This window comes from Oncorhynchus keta, chromosome 32 (genome assembly GCF_023373465.1).
Source record: "Oncorhynchus keta strain PuntledgeMale-10-30-2019 chromosome 32, Oket_V2, whole genome shotgun sequence".
Lineage (NCBI taxonomy): Eukaryota > Metazoa > Chordata > Actinopteri > Salmoniformes > Salmonidae > Oncorhynchus > Oncorhynchus keta.
In genome coordinates, this window is record NC_068452.1 from 28,481,349 (window position 1) to 28,504,626 (window position 23,278).

The 23,278-nt window shown below is 45.0% G+C and overlaps 1 protein-coding gene across 7 annotated transcripts in view; it reads left to right on the forward strand.

Moving 5' to 3' along the window:
- Positions 1-1,787: 1,787 nt before the first annotated feature.
- LOC118364652 (mucin-17-like) overlaps positions 1,788-23,278 on the forward strand; it is a 34,001-nt gene continuing 12,510 nt past the window's right edge. For 2 of the 7 annotated variants that reach the window (XM_052491254.1, XM_052491255.1), the window contains exons 1-3: positions 1,788-2,205; positions 17,510-18,226; positions 18,577-18,664. In XM_052491254.1, coding sequence (XP_052347214.1) covers positions 17,605-18,226; positions 18,577-18,664 — 710 coding nt within the window. In that variant the 5' untranslated portion in view covers positions 1,788-2,205; positions 17,510-17,604. Of the gene's footprint in view, positions 2,206-2,436; positions 4,919-6,071; positions 6,159-17,509; positions 18,227-18,576; positions 18,665-23,278 lie in introns of those variants that run through there. The other 5 variants (XM_052491251.1, XM_052491250.1, XM_052491249.1 and 2 more) reach the window with 5 other exon arrangements.

Sequence of the window (23,278 nt, forward strand, 5' to 3'; positions counted from 1 at the left end):
TGTGTGTGTGTGTCTGCTCGCAGGTGTTAGTGTGTATTCCTTGTCAAAGTTAGCGCAAGAACATCCAGAGGCTTGGCTTTGTTTCACTGACTGTGCGCCAGTTCTTTTGTGCTGCGTTGCCCCAGCTGGGCTGCTGGCCAAGGGGAAACAACAATGAGATAAATAACAGGGGAACTAGGTGGCGAGTACACTGCCCTGCCCCTTCCTGTCTCCACTGCAGCACACCACAGCCTGGGTGGAAAGAAAACGTCCTCTCTTTGTTGTGCCTGTTTCACCAAGCCAATATGTCCATCTCCGGCAGGCCGAACCTAGTATAGGACCCCCAAACTCCCACCCTCTTTTCCTTGCCTTTCTCTGGTTTTCCTCTCTCTTTACTCTGCGTCATAGTTCTTGTGTGTGTGTGAGGGTACCTCTGTTTTGGTGTGTTTGCTATGTTTCTACTTCTCTGCTTCCTTCACAATACATTTCCTTAACTACATTTCTGTCTGCTTTGGTCTGTTTGTGTGTTTATTGAAAGTCATGTTAGTCAAGCATGTGTAACTAATTGTGTAGGTGTGGGCCAGAGGGTTTACCTTTGCTGATCATTTTGAGAGAGAAAGGCTGTAGGGAGTTGGTTATTGCATGATAGAATACAAAACAAGCGATATCAATCTTAGCATATCAACAAATACGTAGCAGCACGAGGCTATTTTACATTGCCTAGTGACAATGTAACCACAACACAACCACACAGGTCAGCGCACCATTAAGCACTGTTCACCGAGGTAAACATCCTGGGGAAGTGTGTTATGATGAATTCCATAGGGTGAGAGCCGAAGGTGACACAATGTGAAGCACAATGCTGCCTAGCCAGTGCAGACCCTGGCACAAAAGCCTGGCTCATGTGGACAACTCTGGCTTCACTGGGAGAGCTGAACAACAGCAGTGTAGACGGACAGGCAGCATGCCCACCGAGACTGTCTCAGAAGTCTGGTGTGAAGACAGGAGCGGCACACACAGACAAAGCCTATGAAAAAAAACGCCCCCAATCAGTCGAGGGAGACAATTGTGTCTGGGGGAAAAACACTGTACAGACAGTGGCAGCTCTTTAACTTTCTTCTGTTTCTATTCCCTCTTCAGCTTGTTTCTGCCTCCTTTGATTCCACCATGTCTCTGACTCTGTTACAATCTGACAAAAATTGTATCTTTATGCACTGGTGATTCTCCCGACAGCCTCTTTGACAGGTCAAACATGTTTGGTCTTGTCAGTGTGGGGGCTTGTCTGCAACCAATTAGATATCTTGTCATAACAATTAAGAATGTGCCACTGCAATAAACCTAGTGTTATCAATATCTCTGAAGATGTTTATGGATATGATTATATTACCTGATTCTTTAACTTTGACACATTTTAGCATGAGTGGTAATCAATATTCATTATGTATGTGCAGCAGGACATTTTTAGTCCTTGTACAACTAATAAAGATGTTTGTTTCATTACCATATTAGAATAATATGGTAGTAACTAATGGCAGTAGACCTATACAAAATCAAAATATGACAGACTATGCTGTGGTACCCTTTGTGGCTGAAATCTCAGCATCCAGTGGTCCAGAACCAATGGAGAACTCGAACATGCCACCATTGTGTGGAGAGAATGCGCCGTTGAAAAGAAACTGCAGGAGGTGGGTGCAGGATGAGCGTGGAGTCTGCATGGAGGGAGGGGACGCGGGAAACTGGTAGAGGGATACGGGAAGGGGGAGACAACCAGTGCAACTTGGGAAGGATGGGAAGAAAGAAAGTAGGATGATTTGAGAGATGACATCATTCCTCATTTGAATAAATCCCAGCCGGGGTAGTGATTGGTCGTGAGATGGAGAAAGTCGAGTTACTTGGCTATTCATCCCTTTCAATTTCACCCCCGCGCGCAATGCCGTGGTAAAACCCTCTCTGCCTGTCCATCCATCCTGGCCAGTAGAGAGTGTGTGCGTGGATTGCAAATCGCTTTTCCTTTCTTTGGAAGGGACGCGCATCACTTCTGGAAACTGCGGTCGACCGAAGTTTCTTGGTAATCTGGCTGCTGTATTTTGGCCTGTTTCTCATCTTGTTCGGTTTCATTTTGTAATTTGTTACACTTTGTATTCGAGGATACTGAAAGGAGTCGGAGGATATTGTCAAACACTGGGCGTAGCTGGAGATCAAGCTATAGCAAGCTACACTGCGTTGGTAAGTGTAGAGACTGGTTGAGCGTTAGCATGTTAGCTAGCTGTGCAACTAAACATACACTTAAATCACAAATATTAAATGCAAGTTACGATGTGATGCTTTAACAAATGTTTTTCGTCTCCTAAAATATACATTTTTATATTTAGTGTTTGGTAGATAGTCTGGGTAGAATTGGTGAAAAATCATATAGTGGGTGAATGTCTTTGTCGACATTGCAAGTGCAATTCATGATTTCCTATTTCAAACGCAGGTTAGCGTTTTTCGTCATGGATCTTGTTCTGGAGGCAGGTCTGCAGAGTGGTCACTAGTTGGCACAACCACAGTCATAAAATCTGATTTTAAACCTAATCTTAACCACGCTGCTAACCCTAATGCCCAACTTTAATTTAAGACAAATGCACGCTTTTGTGTTTTCGTGATTGTTTAAAATAAGGCAAATTTGACTTTGCAGCTGGCTCGTGGAGCGGAAATCGCCCAGTTATGCCTCTGAGGGCAAGATTCATGACATAAACGTCAACTTGAATTGGAAACCGCGCCATACAAATAAGCCTTGTTGAAATGCTAGCTAACTAAATAGGCTACTTGCTAGCAGAACTATCCACGCGAGTCTGTTGGGTCGCACAAGAACGAGAATAGGAGCAAGTGAATCGTTGCATTTTCCTTCTGCCAGTGAGCGACTCAAGCCCTAAAGAGGATGTTTTAGATTCGGAATTCGATTGCAATTGGGAGGGGGTGATGGGGCGGTGGCAGCCCTGCGTGGTGGCTGAAATTGATCACCAGCTATTTAGCTAACCGACGAATGAACTGGCAAAAATAACAGTCTTCCTTTTGTGAAGGGATCGGTGTGTAATCATGTGGATTATTTGCCTTTTCAAAAGCAATTCGACGTATTCACTTCATTATATTAACTTTAGTTCTCTCAGGCTCTTCATCCTTCATGGTTGAAGCCTATTGTTCTGTGCGGCCAAGTGTTCTCAGTGAGAACTGCTTCGTTATTTGCCCCCAGGCGACGTGTTGGGTAATTTAGGCTAATTCTGTTATCTTTTGCATTAATCAGCGAACGTGGCATAGGCTACTCTTGTAGGATGGCGTAAATCGAGGTTGAGAGGTCTTTGAAGCCTCCCCCAATTCTCAGGATTATTAGAACGTGAGTCATTCATTACAAGTACTGTACTCTCAATGCAATAAAACACTTGGTTCAAACTGTATCATATAGGCTAACATTGTGGCTTCAGGCAATTAACTCGGAGCTATTTTTTTGCTTGTGTTAATGTTATGCAACTAGACGACACTCTTCTCTCCAAAATAACGGGTGAATAACGTTAGTCTCCAAAACCCTCAACGTGTAGGTACCATATACAGTTACAGTTAATCATTATAGATGGCCCACAGGCCTAACCGCTGCCCCTGATGTTCGGATGACAATGAGCGATATAGGGTGGGGTAGTGGGCATGGGTAGGTCAATATTCTGCAATGATCTGCCATGATGTATTGATGCCACTCGGGAATAAATTGCATCCCAGGGTGATTAATGTGAGCACTTTTCAGGCATGGCCTTGTCTGGCTTAGAGAGGCTCCAACATGCTAGTCAACCCTCTGGTGCATTAATGAGCGATGGCTGACTCACAAAGCAAGCAAGTGAATGAGGCAGCGGGATGGAGACACGCTCAGACATGGGACTGATGCATTCATGTGAAATTAAAGGCAGGTCCTGTTTTACCCAAGTGCTGCTGGCTTGTTACATAAAAAAAAATATATATATATACATCATGTCTATGAATCTAATGATAAGACAGATTTCTGTGTTAAATATCCTTTATCTTGTTTTAGCAAAAGTGTTATCTTTGTACTTTCAACCAATGTTTCAGCATTGTGACATTTGGTACCAAATTCCCCTTGCCACTTTCACAATAGGCTGAAAACGGATTCCTCCTCTCATATGTCTCCGCTGGCATTTTTGTTATTACATTGTCTGTCACACCTATTTTAAGTCTCTCATATAATGCCATGCACATGTTTTAGTAAGCCTGCTGAAACAGTTGGCCAAAGGAGGGCTTAGATGTCTGCGATCAGAAGAGATGCAATTCCATGAGGAATTCATACTCGGGTGATTTTATGACCGACACTTCTCTTTGCTCTGCCCTTCCTCTGACCTATGCCATGGGCTGTCGGGGAGATGCCTCCAGTAATTTGTGCCTCGGTTGCCCTCGGGCGTAGTAGGCTTAATAATAGGTTGATACAGTGACGTCCCTAACTGTAAATATCCAAATTTGTGTGTCCTCTGCCTGCCCTGGACTGGTCTCCTACTCACCAGATCCCCCTCAGGCTGAACCAAGGGCCAGGGTTCCGGTCTGGAAGCACGCTTTCGACTGCACCTACAGTCTTGCGTCGGTACTAGAGGTCGACCGATTAATCGAAATGGCTGATTAATTAGGGCCGATTTCAAGTTTTCATAACAATCGGAAATCTGTATTTTTGGGTGCCGATTTTGAAATTATTAAAAAAAAAATATTTGCATCTTTATTTAATTAGGCAAGTCAGTTAAGAACACATTCTTATTTTCAATGACGGCCTAGGAACGAGGCAGAACGACAGATTCGTACCTTGTCGGCTCAGGGGATCCAATCTTTCAACCTTACAGTTAACTAGTCCAATGCTCTAACCACCTGCCTCACGAGGAGCCTGCCTGTAACGCGAATGCAGTAAGCCAAGGTAAGTTGCTAGCTAGCATTAAAGTTATCTTATAAAAAACAATCAATCAACGACTGTTGTTGCGCCAATGTGTACTTAACCATAAACATCAATGCCTTTCTTAAAATCAATACATAAGTATATAATTTTAAACCTGTATATTTAACTAAAAGAAATACGGGTAAGCAGGCAATATTAACCAGGTGAAATTGTCACTTCTCTTGCGTTCATTGCACGCAGAGTCAGAGTATATGCAACCGTTTGGGCCGCCTGGCTCTTTGCGAACTAATATGCCAGAATTTTACGTAATTATGACAACATTGAAGGTTGTGCAATGTAACAGGAATATTTAGACTCATGGATGCCACCCGTTAGATAAAATACGGAACGGAATAAATGTTGTTTTCGAGGTGACAGTTTCCGGATTTGACCGAAGGCTCGTATTTCTGTGTGTTTATTATAGTTACGGTAAGTCTATGATTTGATAGAGCAGTCTGACTGAGGGGTGGTAGGCAGCAGTAGGTTCGTAATAGTCAAAGGTATGTGGTTTAGAGAGAGATAGTCGACGTGTTATAATTCCTGTAATAACTTGCGGCTGAACTTGAAAGGGGTTCCTTTGTTATTTTCCGTTCATGTCTTCCATAGAGAATGTCTTGATCTACTTCAAATAAGGTCTGTGTTTCGTGCTTAAACCACCTAGGTGTTTTGATACCCATGTAAATCTCACTAGGATAAGGTAATATTTGTCAAAATATTTTCATAAATCCATTCTACAAAAAAAATGAACTTCGCTTATATTTAGCCAATATTGATCAGAGTTACCTTGTCCTATGGATATCTACACAGTTATAAAATTGGAAAGGTGGTGTAAGCCTAATCAAAGCACAGACCTTATTTTAAGTGAATCTAAAAATATCCTATGGAATAAGTTAATGAAGGAACTGCTTTTCAGATTTTGCTAGGTGTCATGGGAATTATGACTCGCACTTTGGTAGTCAAATCTTACCATGTCCTTTATTAAAATAGGATTTCCTGCATATAGAAATTAGTTTTTGTTTTCAACATTCATCACAGGTAACTTAAACTCTATTTTTATTCAAACAGTTGAGTATTTGTCTCCTAAGCAGATTCTTCAGTATCATTGTCACTTCAGAGCTGTGTGTGTGTTTTACAGATGGCAGTGAAAAGCAGAGCACCAGTGTGGGACTGTTACATGGAATTGGCACCAGGGAAAGCAAGGTGTCTTATTTGAGATTAAGATGTAAGCATGGGGTCAGCAACGACTAAATAAAAAAATACCTCCAACCTGTGGAATCACCTTAAGAACACCCATCCAAAACCCCACATGTATTATATTAAAGTTAAAATAAAAGTGTTTATTGTTCATTCAGTATTGTTGCAATTGTCATTATTACAAAAATATGTATGTGTAAAAATCATAATCGGTTGACCTCTAGTCGGTACTGCAGTTTAACTGATGTCCGGCCCAGAAAGACAATTCCCATAGACGGCCCCACATAGAAGTCAGATTAAACTGGATGCACCTTGGATATTGGCGGTCCATGAATCGGCCATCTTGGACGCTGTCTCTAGTGCTTTTATTGCTCAGTGGGCTGAACAGTTCAGCTTGAACTGTATGACCTTTGGCACTTTCTGTCACCATCGCTTATGAATAAAGTCGTGAGATTATTTTAACCACAGATGTGGGACTGTAGTAGTGGTTTCTGTAGTGCCACTCCATTGTTTGCGATGGTCGTCACAATAATTCTGCTACGGACATTGGTCCAGCCAAGATAGCTGCCTCAGTGGTATCACAGTTGTCAGTCCTGACAGTTGCTGCGCAGTTTTGAGGGTATATATGCCAGCAGCTGCAGTCATTAATTTTCTGTGTTGAGGCTCTGAATTCTTCCAGTGGGAGGCTGGATAATGGACATGGTTCAGAACCCTGTTGCTATGCCTCCCTCACCACTTTCACAATTTTGCCTGGATTGCTGTGGTTGCTGACTGAAATTATCTTTAATACTGTCAGAAACTAAAGGCTTGCTGGTTTCTAGAAGGGCTGCATGATATATAGGTAAACCTATCAGAACTGACGATATTAGTTGAAAGTGTCAACATCGGTATCGGCCGATGTGCAAAATCGGTGTCAAAGCTGACGTGCATACCTATATAATGTAGGTACATGACGTAATGACGCCACATAAAATGTTGCACAACACAGCATTCCTAACCTAGCCCACAATGTCTGCTGTGGATCGAGCAGTCATTTGAAAGAGTAAACTCAAAGGCCAAATCCATTATAATGGAATTCATTGCCCTTGACAATCAACCGTTCTCTTTCGTGGGTGATGTTGGCTTTCACTGACTGGTTGAGCACCGGGACACACTACCAATTGTGCTATTTTTCAGATGTTGCCCTATCGGAGTTACACCGTAATAGCGTCACTGGTATGACATATGGAACGCCATTTGGGTCTTTGCAGGTCAAATAACACAGTTCTATTATAGAATGTTGTGTGTTCTGAATTTGCACGTGCAAACCAAGCGCCACCACTACTATCAGTAGCGCTGTCAAAGCTGAACAAGTATACCGGCCATGAACGATGTGTTTACAATACCGCGTTGGTAATAAAGCATTATTTGTTAGACCGCAACTTCTGGGGTAGCTAGCTTTAGCTTGGTACCTAGCTAGCACCAATACAACCAGCCTGAAAACAATGACCATTAGAAACTGCAGTCATTTTCATTGTTCTTAGCAATGATTTAGGAATCCTTGTAAGTATTAGCTAGGTAGCCACTTGTTCGCATATTGAACTTCAGTTCATGAAAATAAATAGCTAGCCAGCTACTTAACGTTAGCTTTGGGCAACGGGGTTATAAACGGCCAGCTAGCTTCATCTGGCTAGTGAGGCTAGACCGGACCGGGTTATGTGTTGTGAAGCTCGCCACAATATGGATTAGGCACAATGGCAGAATTTGCGGTTTGCCTTCAAAATAAAAGTACCTATTTTGAAAGTGATGCATGAGGTTACAATTGGTGGAATCATGCCATATTTAGACTACATAATGTTAAACAAGGTTGAAATGTGAATCAATGAAATAGGTTGTCAGTCTACTCGGAGACACCCACAGAACACAATTGTGAAGAGTTTACGCAAATGTTAGCATTGTATCTCTTATCGCGGGACTGTGATAAATCACCTCCCCAGTCAGCCTATTGTGTGTATTGACATTCATGTTGCACTGTACAGCTTTACCTAAGGATTGTGGTATCAGTCTACTCAACACCCAAGATACTTTTTCCCAAAGTCGTCCTCAGAGTTATCAGACTCAAACTTCCACACAGTATTGTTTTACCACAGAAATAGTGTTCAATACACACAGGTTGTCAATGAATGTGGCTCAATTCAGTTTTTTCAGAGTCCCACAATTAGAGCTACGACCCTAATATTCTCTCTGTGTCACTGGGTAGGCTGATACCTATGGATTGTGAATCAATGACATGGGGTAAGGCTGTACAGTGAAATAAGTATGCTCCCAATGCAATTCTAAAGTATAATCCATCCAGTGTGATTTCAACAGATTTTTTGTCAAATTAACGTGGTCTTTTGTTGAATTTATATAACATTCCAACATTAGCACGATCTGTTCAATAACGGCGTAATTCTACTATTTTTATTCATTTGCATCGCTGTCAATGACCCTTATTTCAAAGGCTAACGCAAAGTCCACTTGTGGCTAATCCTTATTGTGGCTAGCTTCACATAGATGGGTCCGACCACCAAATAAGAACTGTCTTATAAATTAGGGTTGTTTTAGATGATGACACCTAGCTATATAGTTTGTCATTTTGCAATGTTTTTGGGGAAGAACATGTTTGCATCCATGAGTTAGCTAGCTTTTTTAATGCCAGCACTGTATGTGCGCGAAACAACTTTACCAGCATCGTAGCATACGTATCCATGAATCGTTGTGAAATATGAGTGATAGTGTAATAATTATGTAAAAAATGTATTAACACGTTAAATTATGTGACGTGCAGTCATATTCAGGTCCTGATTGGTCAAAAAGCTTATTTGACACGTTAAATAGTGTTATTTGACGCATCTTTTTTGGCATGCAAAGACCTAAACGGGGTTCCATAGGAATCCTGGTTGAGAATGAAACGACTGAACAACGAAACAGCACAGCAAGTTAGTGAAAGATGTTTTACTGGTAATCGGTACTTACGTAAATGCCAACAAACAAAATAACTTTTTGGTGTGTGTGTAACCTTTTATTTAACTTAGGCAAGTCTGTTAAGAACACATTCTTATTTACAATGACGGCCTACCCCGTCCAAACCCCCGACGATGCTGGGCCAATTGTGCGCCACCCTATGGGACTCCCAATCACGACCAGATGCGATATAGCCTGGATTTGAACCAGGGACTGTAGTGATGCCTCTTGCACTGAGATGCAGTGCCTTAGACCCCTGTGTGTTAACTATTTAACTGTACTAGAATGCTTAAGGCTGCAAACATTTTAAGTATCTTTTTCTTTTGGCAAGGAAATATATTGGATATCGGTCAGAAATGTCATCGGTGCATCACTAGTTTCTAGTGATTGAGCATCATTCTGCCACCTGTAGCTGACACAGTGCATTAGGAAAGTATTCAGACTCCTTGACTGTTCCCCCTTTTTTAACAGCCTTATTCTAATATGGATTCAATCGTTATTCTCCCCCCCTCAATCTACACACAATATCCCATAATGAGAAACAAAACGGGTTTATAGAAATGTTTGCTAATTTATTAAATATCACATTTACATAAGTATTCAGACCCTTTACTCTGTACTTTGTTGAAGCACCTTTGGCAGCGATTACTACCTCTAGTCTTGGGTATGACGCTACAAGCTAGGCACACCTGTATTTGGGTAGTTTCTCCCATTCTTCTCTGCAGATCCTCTCAAGCTCTCAGGTTGGATAGGGAGCATTGCTGCACAGCTAATTTCAGGTGTCTCAAATAAAGGTTTGATCTAGTTCAAGGCTGTGTGCTTAGGGTTGTTGTCCTGTTGGAAGGTGAACCTTCGCCCCAGTCTGAGGTCCTGAGAGCTCTGTAGCATGTTTTCATCAAGGATCTCTCTGTACTTTGCTCCATCTTTCCCCCGATACTAACAAGTCTCCCAGTCCCTGCCGCTGAGAAACATCCCCACGGCATGCTGCTGCCACCACCATGCTTCACCAAAGGGATGGTCCCAGGTTTCCTCCAGACGTGTTGCGTGGCGTTCAGGCCAAAGATTTCAATCTTGGTTTCATCAGACCAGAGAATCTTGTTTCACATGGTCTGAGTGTCCTTTAGGTGCCTTCTGCCAAACTCCAAGTGGGCTGTCGTGCCTTTTACTGAGGAGTGGCTTCTGTCTGGCCACTCTACCATAACAGTGTGATTGGTGGAGTGCTGCAGAGATGGGAGAACCTTCCAGAAGTGCAACCATCTCCACAGAGTAAATTTGGAACTCTGTCAGAGCGACCATTGGGTTCTTCCTGACCAAGGCCCTTCTCTCCTGATTGCTAAGTTTGGTGGTTCCAAACCTTCTCTATTTATTAAGAATGATTGAGGCCACTGTTCTTGGACCTTCAATGCTTCAGACATTTTCTGGTACCCTTCTGCAGATCTGTGCCTCGACACAATCCTGTCTCGGACCTCAACGGACAATTCCTCTGGTTTTTGCTCTGACCTTTATATAGACAGGTGTGCCTTTCCAAATCACGTCCAATCAATTACAGAAGTCAGAAGTTTACATACACTTAGGTTGGAGTCATTCAAACTAATTTTTCAACCACTCCACAAATTTCTTGTAAACAAACTACTTTTGGCAAGTCTGTTAGGATATCTACTTTATGCATGACAAAAGTAAATGCCCAATGCATTCAGCATTATGTCAGTGCTGTGGCAGCCTGTCTACACCATGGGCCAGTCTGGCATGATATGGATGCCAAAAGTTCCCGACGATAGAATTATGGCTACATTTATGAGAGTTGTCCAGGGGGAGATTTGTCAGATGTTTTGAGTAATTTGAAATGCTATTGTCCTGTCATTTCTATTTAAGAAGCCTTTTGACCCAAGGCCCAAATGCCATGTCAATTTCTGGGTAAAGGCTAGGTAGAGTTTTATGTGGTGTTAGCCCAGCTGTTATTTTGTTGAAAAGCCCCGGTTAGCCCTGGTGGTGTTGACAACCTGCGAGGGATCAGATTCCATCTGGAACGTGCCTTCTCTGCTTCAAACAGGAGGACATAATCCTCTTATGGCCAGAGTCAGTTCCAGTAGAGAGTGGCTGCTAGAGAGCTGGAGCCTCAAGGGTATGTTTTGCTGTCCCATCCAGATGCCTGCCTTGTTCCTCTCCGTCCTGTCTGGTGTCATCGATCCAACCCACCAGATGGCTCTATCTGGCCTAATGTCATTTACCCCCTGAGTGGAGTCTGTCAGTGGGGACACTGCCCATTATGGAGAAGGACCTGCTCTTCAAGTGACACATTACCCTCTCCTTCAGTCCCTCCACACCAGCCTCACTGGTGGGTAACCCCCAGGCAAGGGACCCCATTAGTGGAACAGGTCCCTGTCTGCCTCTCTAATGCACTGACGCTTCTCACAATCTGAGTAGCCCACATCCTCACTTTCTCCCCCACGATCAATATCGGCATGGTCAAGATCACCATCACCCCGCTGTTCCTCTCAGTGGTCTACTGTAGGTAGACCATGCGCTGTTGGGACCTTGTTTGTTGTCGTCTCCATCTCTCCATTGTTGTGATGGAGCCAGGTCTTTTTGCTTGGTTTCTGGGAGACACTAGGCCTCTGTCCTGGGCGCTCTCTGTCTCTGTGGGTAGTCTCTGGGCCGGCGCTGGAGGACAGTCGGTCTGATCGTACAGGATTAGCAAATCTCTTTGTTCAGGGTTAACAAGCTCTGTCATGTGTTAATCTCCCTGTCCCCGGGGGGGCGAGTCTCCTGAGGCTGGGAGATGGGTGACGCACGCTGGTAAAGTGGGGGTAGTGTGTGTGTTTGGGACCAGCATAATCACTTGATAGGTCTGGGAGCAAAGGCATGTGATGTAGATAGTACCCTTCTCTCATTTGAAGTCTCTACCAGTCGTGCCATAGCGGTACAGACTCTAAATCTGCTTTTGGCTCCTACTAAACTTCTGTCACGTCACATGGTTCTGTGATTCAGGTGTCTGTCACACAAGATGTTGCCTTGACTGACACAGGCAGCAGACCAGTGAACAAGAGAAAAGCATATTCCTGAACTGAGTTTACTTTGTCCAATGTCTGTTACCAAGACCATTGAGTTGTCAATAGAAATGATAAGGTTGAAACCATGGTGCATTGTAGGCTATAGCCCAGGAGACAGAACAGAAAGCAGCAGATTTGGATCCTGTCTGGGGAGTTGTGTCCACAGCCTCATTTGTCGGGCATGTCCTGACGTCACCGTCCGAGAAGGGCCTCACAATCCCATCTCGTCTCCCTCCTACACCGTGTTCAGGGAAGGAATTCCGTGGAGAGGAGTCAACTTTGTTTGGAAAGGTTTGTTTGTGTGTGGGGCATGGGGTGGCTTCCGGACCTTTGGCCGGGCCTGTTTGGGAATGTGCGAGCCGCGATTAGTGTCAGGGTGATGAAGGCAGCACACTGACTCAGCTGGGACAGTGTCATTTGTCTTTTGTGCTCTCCTTTCTTAGCTGGGCAGCGCACAGCAACAATCAGTCCCTCAGTCTCTTGGGTTCTTGTAGATAGCCGCCCCAAGGCTACAGAAGTGTATAATGGTTTCTGTTAAAGCAGAGAGAGGGACGGTACCATGCAGGGAAAGCATCCTGCTGATTGAGTGGAGAGATGAACTGGTGTGTACAGTAGTCGCTGAAAGGGACTATGATGATGGGTATGGTGTTATGTAATGCTTTTATGATGATGATGATGCTCATGACGTCTCTTGAAAGCCTTGGAAAGCATGTATTTTTGGATGTGATCTATTGTAAGATCCTGAATGACTTTTAATCACACTTGCAGATTTGTCATTCTCTACAATGTATTAATTGTACTTTGAAATGAATGATATTAGTAAGGCACAGCAGCTGTTCAGGGTTTAGTGCCAAGATTTCCCTCTGAGATGATACATGATGGAGCGTATTAATGGGGGGGTTGTAGCTTTTGGAGGCGGTGCTGTTAGTTTCTGTTTTGGGCCCTCTGTAGCGCCCTCTAGCACACTCCTCTGTTTCCCTTCTCTTCTTTTGTATCGGAACCATCTGCACCAACCCCAAATGAGGTTGTTGCCATGGGTCTAACCTTTTATTCTTTGTGTATCTTGTCGAAGACTGGTAGTACCACCCATTCTGGTTTCAGCTGCGACTGTTTCAATTCCCCAGACTTGCTTGTGGACTCTGCTGCATCGTTCAACAGAATGTTTCATGTGTTCTGATCCTCAACGCACCATGTCTGGTGTGTATGCCTGTCCTCCCTCAGAGGAATAGTGGAATGCTGCAGGGTGTCTGTTTTAGAGTTTACCTCTGGCTCTATGCCAGCGCGTGGTGCCTCAAACATTAACGTTCACTCTAACCTATTGGAATGTTAATTTCAAATCGTTTAACTGAAATGAACATGTTTGCGTGGAACATAAACCTTGTGGAACTTACTTCAGTGGTGTTGAATAAGAGCAGTGGTTTCTAGATGAAGACGCCACACAGTCTCAACATTAAACTGAGAGATGTTCTGTCAACACAGGCACCAGGGTGTCTTAACACTGGCCGAGGAGTAAAGACACCGGATCCCAGTGTTGGCAGCATGTGGTGATGAATGTGTGTTGATGGGTTCAGAGGCCGTTAAACTGGCCTCTTCAAACCAGACTCCCGACTGTAAACTCTTGAATCCTCTCTCTCTGGTGCCAGGGTTATCAATTCTATCATTCAGGCATTAAGGGAAGGTTAGGGGAGCGTTAGGAGAAGCACACCAAACTGATCTCCTGTTCGCTTGCCCGGCTTCCTTCCGCTACAATCCTCCCATTGACGGCTATTTACAGCTGACCCTGGGGGACATGCAGGCACAGAGAATGTATGTACACACAGCAGTGTACTACTATTGCGGTGGCGGTTGCCATTGCTAGCTGTTGGTAAGTGCCGTTGACCGCTGGGATTTTCAGTAGCCAGGCTTTTGTTCCGGGCAAAGGGAGGCCCTGATTAGACATGCACACACTGGCCACCAGGAGAGATGACATTAAGTTAGCGTTTAGCCCACCCACTCCTGCTGGGGACATTCATTGGGAATTGAACATGTATCATTTACGCCAATAGGTTTTTGTTGTCCGTTTTATCAAACAAATTGACCAAATGCCCCAAAACACAGCCATACACATGCAAATGCTTGTATAGGTGTACACACAGAGCCTGCACAGTGTTTTAAAATGTCACGGTGATGATTACCGTTAGAATATGCTCATGACCTGATTGGGAGTCCCATATAGCGGTGCACAATTGGCCCAGCGTCGTCTGGGTTTGGCCGGTGTAGGCTGTCATTGTAAATAAGAATTTGTCCTTAACTGACTTGCCTAGTTAAATAACAATTCTGAGGGCTCCTCAAACACATGTCTAGACAATCAGAAAAGCTGGGATCTCCCAGTGCTGTTGGAGGCCTGCCAGATGTCAGTATAGGCCTGTATGTGTCTGAGACACACGGAGGCAGGTTCGTTTAAATTGAATATGGCTCTTGGAGGATGATCATACTTTGCCCAGCTGGTGTTCTATCATCAGCTGCCGAAGGGCATTAAGCGTCTTGTCTATGATTGATTAACAATAATGAGATAACGGTGCGTGTGTGTGTGTGTGTGTGCACGTTCATCCTATTGTTTGGTTTCTCCTTGACGTGACCGTGAACCCCTGCCCTTGGTGGTGTGTATGCGTAGTATTTTAATGACGTGTGTGTGTTCTCTGTATCTGTGTTGCTCATCGGTGAGGCTTGTCGAGAATGTTATGTGAGATGCAGTTTGATAAGATGGAGCCGCTGTTTGGGAAGATATCGAAACCATCACTGTCCAAGGGACATTTTTTTTTTTTTATGCTAACTTATTTATCTTTCTGAACCTAAGCTAACGATGTATAAATAAAAACATGCAACTCTACATGATAGTAACAACAAATATGTCTGTACTCCTCTTCCTCTCTTTATTGCTTCCCTAAATAACAATGAGTTCTCCAGACAACATGGACAGGAAGCTGTTCCTCTCCTCTTGGGGGGTGGCGAGCGTCCTTGGGGTTGTGATGCAGCTGGTTGACCCTTGTCATCTTCCATCTAGGCTGCAACCCACATCCTCTAGCCGTTTAGCAGCCGACAGCTTCTGATATCCCACTCCAATGAACAATGTATATCTAACACACTACCATCTGTGGAGAATCAGCTTGAGATGTTTTATGAACAGGGAATCCTAACGCCATCCATCTCTAATCAAGCATATGACTGCAAAGACCGTCCAAAAATATTTCACCAAAGACAACTACAACATTGCAGGGTTGTCCAAAGTGTCAAAATATTGCCAGTGCCAACACATGTATCATTGGGCGTAGTTGTATGTTCCTTACTACATAGGGTGATGTCGACGGGGCGAGGGCCTTAAGACTAGAGCTGTGTAATTTCCCAACTGGAGGAAAAAGAGCAGAGCAGTGTTCCTCTGGCTGAGGGCTGGAGATTTATCACCACAACAGAGCAGAGCTGGGAAAAGCACAGTCTGGCTGTTCAGAAACTGCAGGAATGGAACTGTTCAAAACACAGGATGGGGAGGTAGAGGGAGAAAGGCACCGATTGGCTTTGACTTGATTTTTTCCCCTAGTTGAGTTGTCAGGGCTATTGACATGTGAGAGTCCCTGGTGTCAATCTGGAGTTGGATTTTGTTGTTGGCTTTCTTTTTGAAGGGTTGGAGAAAAGGGCAGGCGTCTGATGTTAGTGTAGAGCTCTGTTATAGGCAGAGCAGCATGGTGTGAGGACCTGGTTCTTGAACAGAGAATCTCTGTTGGGCTGAGCTTAACATGTACATGTGTGAAGCACGGTTGCTGTAGCTTTCACTTGCATCCAACAGACACCTCACTCCAAATGTGACTGGTGTGTCACTCAATTAATCTGATTGCCCTGTGTGCTCTGGCAGGGCTCTCTCCTCCCCCTCTCACTGCCCCTGTGTGTGTGTGTGTGTGTGTGTGTGTGTGTGTGTGTGTGTGTGTGTGTGTGTGTGTGTGTGTGTGTGTGTGTGTGTGTGTGTGTGTGTGTGTGTGTGTGTGTGTGTGTTACTTGCGGTATGGACATCTCCCCGAGGGCTTTTTATCTCTCTCCTTCTCCCTCTCTCTCTTACCCTCTGGCCTTGCTCAGCTGCTCAGGCCATCTGTGTGAACGCAAACAGAGAACAGAGGGGTAGAGAGAGTGCAAGGGTGGGGGAAGTTGAGGAAAAGGAGAAAATGGGAGGTTTGGCAGGGGAACGAAGGAAAGCACAGTAATGTATTTAGTTTTAGAGGATGAGTAAGAGATGAGAGAAGAGAGAAACGGGGGCTGTGTGGGGAGTGGTTCCAGGAAGCTGACAGTATAAAGACTGACTCTCTCCTCGAGAAAGGAGGGGGAGCAGCAGATATGGGTATGGGGGAGAGGGGGGCTGAGAGGAAGTGGAGAGGCCTTCTAGAGTCGTTCCAAGCTTTGCAGACTGTATCCCCTCCTGTTCCCATGCTCCTCAGACCAAGCCACTTTCTCTACCTCGGTGTTGCTTCACCGTGGAGCCAAGTCTCCTGTCCTGTCAGACTACTGACTCTTTACGTCTCCCTGTTATTAGGCCTCTGCTCCACACTTCAGGTCTTACCTCTCCACCCTGACGGCAAAGCATCTGTGTTTATGCTACTTCCCCAGTGCAACTGCCTGCTAGTCAGTTCTTATGGCATTGTTGACATGCATGTCATTTCCTTTACATCTCCTTGTGAGTGGTTTGGTTCACCACATCTGAGTGGCGTGTGGTTCCTTAGCTTTGCGGTCTTGTCTGAACTAGAGCATGTTGTAGAGAGAGCTCCTTCTGACTCTGTTTGTTAGGAGTGGAAGGGACTTTTGCGATTTCCCCTCGCTTCGGTTGAAGGATGGCTTGTCTTCAAAACGAGTGGGTCTGATGCTGCTTCTGTATGTAGACCTAGGATATAATACACTCAAGTGCATTCTCTGGCTTGTTAATGTTTAAAAACAAGATTTGCCAGCTCTGTTTTGCCTTGAGTTTGTACTTAGAACAGAATGTGTCTAAAAAATTGTTTTTATATTGTTGTCCCTCATTCTCTTCCCCCAGAATATATTGTCACACGTATCGTGTGAGTTCCCTCCAGGGTTGTTTAGCAATGAAGCTCTCTGCAGAATGGCACACCCTGTTCTGTCTGCTCCTAATCTGTTAGGATCATTGACCTTAAACATGTTTTCTCTACATTCAAAACAATATTTTGGCGTACGCTGTATGTCTGTATATCTGTCTGTAGGAAAGTCTTTATCTGATCCCTCTGTGGCCTGTCTGCTGATATGAAGGCTCAGTGTCATGCATGTCCAGTCTTGTTACAGCCTGACGATACTATTCTCTTCTCTTTGCCAGATCAGACTCCACCATCGCCTGAGTGCAGTTACCATCTTCAGTCTCAAGCTCTCCAGCCCTCCTCTGAAGAGACGGACAGCCAGGACTGAGGGGAGATGAAACCGGATGGGGTTGCCACGGCAGCGATGGAGCCAATGGAAGCACTGGATGCCGATCCGGTAAACGAGTCAGTTGCGATGGGAGAGGAGCCTGACCAGGCTGCGCCGGCACCTCAGACGGAGGGAGTTGGCCAGCAGGGAGAGATGGGGCAGGGTGAGCCTCAACCAGAGCCAGCCCAGGTGGCCCCCACCAAGACGGGGAACAACAAGGCTGCAGCAGACCCAAAAACCAAGACCAAGGCCCCCGCTGCTAAGACGAAGCCTGGGACCACCACCACAATTAAGACCACGACCGGACCAGGGTCTCGACCCAACACCGCCCAGAGCCGACTGACCAATGGGGTTTCCAAGCCACATGCCAACGGAGTGGCCAAGAAGACCACCACTGGTGCCCCAGAGAAGACTACGCCCAAGAGGCCCGTAGGCACAGCCGTTGCCCCTACCACTAAGACCACCGCCAAGGTTGGTGAGAAGAAGCCAGCGGGCACCACCCGCCCTGCATCGGCTCCTGCTGCCACCAATGGGGTGAAGGCCACCACAGGAACAGCAGCAAAGAAGACACCTGCCGCGCCAACTAATGGTGTCAAAGCCACCACCACCGCTGCTAAGAAGCCCACAGGTAGGACCAGTCATTTTCACTCACTGAAAGCTACTTGAAGCCTTGCATTTGCCATCAGTTGCCAATTGTCTTCTGTACACAGCAAATGTACATTTTCCCTGAGGCAAAGTATGACATTGTACTGTGAATGTTGGCATACAGCACATCCAGATCTATTCAGCTGAAGATGTATGACACGCTGGAATGACTGCAATAAATATAGAAATACATTGGCCTGGTTCCTCATGAAATAAATGTTATGACGTAAATCATTGGCTGCGTCTTTCAAGTGAAATAATCTTACTCATGTTGTATATCTATCTCTTTGTCCTTCCCTCTCTTCCTCACCTTCCCATATCTCATCTCCCCAGCTCCCCGGCCTGTCTCTGCAGCTACCACCAAGCCCAGCACTGCCGCTGCTCCCAAGCCTGATAGGCCCCCTGTTTCCAAGACAACCAGGTAGGCCAACCATTGGTGTAGAGCTCGTAGCCCCTCCCCTGGGGAGAGACTGTGAGTGTGTAGATAACAACATAGTAGGCAGTAATTGGTCCTCACTTCAAGCTTCCTCCAGGCAAAAGCTGATTATCTGTCTACCTAGCTGGGCAGCCTTTTGTTTGATGCCGACTTCAATTCACTGTGCAATACATGTGCAACTACAGCAGTAGTAATGAATTGTTCTAATAAATTCAGTGTAACGCTCCAGTTGCGACTGAGAAACCAGTTGCTTCATTTGGGAATGTTGCCGGCTGAAAGGGACTGGTTAAAACACTCCGGAGGAACAGGCACAATGTCCCTACACAGAGAGGGGCTTTAAGAAGTCCTCAGAAGTAGGCCAGCAGTCACTCTGAGCCAGGTATCGCAGCGCTGTTTTGGGTTTGCAAATCGCATCCAGAGATTAGTCTGCACCCCTCAGAATAAATAATAACCAACTCCAGGAGACAGACCAGGGTGTTTTGGACCTCTGTTTGGCAGTGAGTAGAATCAGGTCAGATTAGGCCCAGACAGTACCTGAGTCACGCTGTGTGGCGTTCCAGCAGAGACACGCGTAACCCCAGGGAGCAACACCAGAGAGTCATGGGCTGCGGCGAGGTGGCTCAACAAGCCTTTTGTCTGTGAAGAGGGGTGATGACCAGGGATGTCCTAAGGTGTTTGGCTGTTCTTTGAATAGGCCCTCACTCCCCCTGCCCAACCTCCCCTTTCCCCTCCTGTGTTGTTTGTGTACCAAGGGAACTGTGGTCTCTTACTTTCATAGTTCCTTACTTTTCATAGCTCCCCTTCCAACAATCTAACAGGATCTAGCGAGTACATACCAGTCAACAGATAGCGATTTTCGCGTTTTTTTTTTGCGAGTGCGACAATCTCTGGTGAAGTTAAACTATGAGGTAAGCAGGGAATTTAATCCATACATTACGGAACACAACAGTGAACTTTGCGTTGTGCAACATATGGCTGAGGGAGATGGAGGCTGATGGGTGCAGTGAGCGTTGTGCAACATATGGCTGAGGGAGATGGAGGCTGATGGGTGCAGTGAGCGTTGTGCAACATATGGCTGAGGGAGATGGAGGCTGATGGGTGCAGTGAGCGTTGTGCAACATATGGCTGAGGGAGATGGAGGCTGATGGGTGCAGTGAGCGTTGTGCAACATATGGCTGAGGGAGATGGAGGCTGATGGGTGCAGTGAGCGTTGTGCAACATATGGCTGAGGGAGATGGAGGCTGATGGGTGCAGTGAGCGTTGTGCAACATATGGCTGAGGGAGATGGAGGCTGATGGGTGCAGTGAGCGTTGTGCAACATATGGCTGAGGGAGATGGAGGCTGATGGGTGCAGTGAGCGTTGTGCAACATATGGCTGAGGGAGATGGAGGCTGATGGGTGCAGTGAGCGTTGTGCAACATATGGCTGAGGGAGATGGAGGCTGATGGGTGCAGTGAGCGTTGTGCAACATATGGCTGAGGGAGATGGAGGCTGATGGGTGCAGTGAGCGTTGTGCAACATATGGCTGAGGGAGATGGAGGCTGATGGGTGCAGTGAGCGTTGTGCAACATATGGCTGAGGAGATGGAGGCTGATGGGTGCAGTGAGCGTTGTGCAACATATGGCTGAGGGAGATGGAGGCTGATGGGTGCAGTGAGCGTTGTGCAACATATGGCTGAGGGAGATGGAGGCTGATGGGTGCAGTGAGCGTTGTGCAACATATGGCTGAGGGAGATGGAGGCTGATGGGTGCAGTGAGCGTTGTGCAACATATGGCTGAGGGAGATGGAGGCTGATGGGTGCAGTGAGCGTTGTGCAACATATGGCTGAGGGAGATGGAGGCTGATGGGTGCAGTGAGCGTTGTGCAACATATGGCTGAGGGAGATGGAGGCTGATGGGTGCAGTGAGCGTTGTGCAACATATGGCTGAGGGAGATGGAGGCTGATGGGTGCAGTGAGCGTTGTGCAACATATGGCTGAGGGAGATGGAGGCTGATGGGTGCAGTGAGCGTTGTGCAACATATGGCTGAGGGAGATGGAGGCTGATGGGTGCAGTGAGCGTTGTGTACCCAGCCAGCCTGCACTGGAGGGGTAACAGACTGTGACAGGGTCATAAATCTCTGCTGTAATTAGATTTAGCCCTTTCCCTTCCTGCTCCCTCTTTTTAATGCATGTCTGTATCAGATGAGCGTATGAGTGGATACGTTCTGGCATATCAGACACCGCCTGTCTCCCTGCTCACTGAGACCGCTGACTCTCACACACATTACTCATTTTGTCCCTCAATTTATTAAAGTTCACTCTTTAGGAGATTTTGTTATCAGACAGAAAAGATTGGAACGCAAATATATATAGGTTTTTTTACGATCCTACAGCTACAAATGGCCCAAATCTAATTTGACTGAATCACATCATTATGGCTGTGACAATTATAGAATAACCAGTAGGCTAAATGTCATGTAAATGGCCATGGTTGTCTTAATTGCGATTTTTAATTTATTTTTTATATATATATATATATATATATATTTTTTAACAAATGTTTTGAGCTTGTAATGCATTTTTGAAAATGTCCTACGAGATACTTAATGAATATGACACTGCTTTGGTGACACTCCTGTCTCACAAATGGTTTTTAACTGAGACATATATTTGAAAGGTTTGGACATTGAAGTTTATGCATATTATTATGATGCATCTACATGACCCTGCGTTCCATGGCAGCGATAATAGCTCCCCATGTGCAATGTTGGCCAATAGCAATTAATCGAATTTTCTGAATTTTAAACAATGCTATGTACAAGATTCCAAATTCTCATAATGAATGGATAAAGGAAATGCTCAAAGGCATTAACATGGTGGCCATTTTAAAAGTTATAAATATTTGACCGTTTGGAACGTCTCTCCCAACCATGCTGTTTTGCTCGTAAAATGATTAAGCTACCAACTTTACCCAATTCCATGTTAAAATAACAAACTGCTATTGGGTCAACTATAGGGTACAAAACATTAGGAACACCTTTCCATGACATTGTCCAGGTGAAAGCTGTGGTCCCTTATTGAGGTCACCTGTCTCTTCCCTTTCAATCTGTGTAGATGAAAGGGAGGAGACAGGTTAAAGATGGATTCTTAAGTCTTGATATGATTGAGACATGGATTGTGTATGTGTCCCATTCAGAGGGTGAATGGGCAAGACTGTGGGAAGCATTGGTGTCAACATAGGCCAGCATCCCTGCGGAAAGCTTTCCACAGTCCATGCCCGACGAATTGAGGCTGTTCTTAGCTCAAAAGGAAGGTGTTCCTGATGTTTTGTACACTCCGTGTGTACTTCAATATGAATTTGAATCCCCCTTCGCCTAAAATGACGATTATGATGATTATTTTGTTCCTGGATATCGCTCCTAATTGTCGGTTACACAATTATATAATAATTGTAAAAGCCCTACGCATCATGGTTGTTTTGGTTCCGTTGACATTTATCAAGTCCGGTCTGTTCTGTTTGTCCTGAAACGGTTCTGCTTTTTGTTCTGTTTTAGTCTCACTCCTCTGACCCCTCCAAACACTAGATCCAGCCTGCTGGTGACACATCTCAGATTGATTCTGAAGTTCAACCTCAGACTTTGTCGGTGGCAGCTGAAAATATGTGTGTGAAATGAATAGCCTGCAGCAGCACACGATTTCTCAGTATTCCACCTCTCCTTTTACAGTAGCACTTAATACCTTTCACTACTTCCTGGTTGGTGGGTGTGGTAGAGGTGTGAACACTATTTGGCCGCGATGTGTGTGTGCCATTTGTTTTTGCAGTACCAATTTGTCTGTGTGATGAGGTGTGCACACATTTGCTCAAGCCAACACTGTTGTAGGGCTGTTGGTACTCTCTGTGCATGTCTGCTGTTTGATACTGATTGCCTGTATAATGTTAGATCTACAGCTTGTGACAGGAAACCTCTGGGTCTGATTTAGTGTATGCTGAAAAATAAGTCATTATGTGGTGTTGGACACAGTGGGTGGTGTGGGGGAAGGCATGTGTGTTTTGAGAATAGTTGAGATGACATCATGCAGTGCCTGTCATTGCTCATTGGGTGACGGTTTGCTGGCATGCGTATGCTAGTGTCGTATATGCTGTGCAGGCCTGTATTGCTGGGAGGCTGTGTATGTTAATCAGCACGCTGTATGTGTGCATGTAGTCCAACAACAAAATGGCGCCAATGATCGTTGCCCTGTTGCTAGCGCTTAGCCAACTTTACAGTCTAATTTTGGTGTTATTTTTTTCTGATTTTATTTATTACTTCTGTTTTTGACTTGACTGTTATTGATTAATGTACTGCGTTGAGGAAGCTAGCACAAGCATTTCACTGCACCTTTCATACCTGCAGTACGCTGACAAATGCAATGTTTGATGGTAGAGGTCGACCAATTATGATTTTTCAACACCGATACCGATTATTGGAGGACCAAAAAAGCCGATACAGATTTAATCGGACGATTTTTTAAAAACATTTATTTGTATTTATTTTGTAATAATGACAAATACAATAATACCGAATTAACACTTATTTTAACTTAATATAAATCAATAAAATCAATTTAGCCTCAAATAA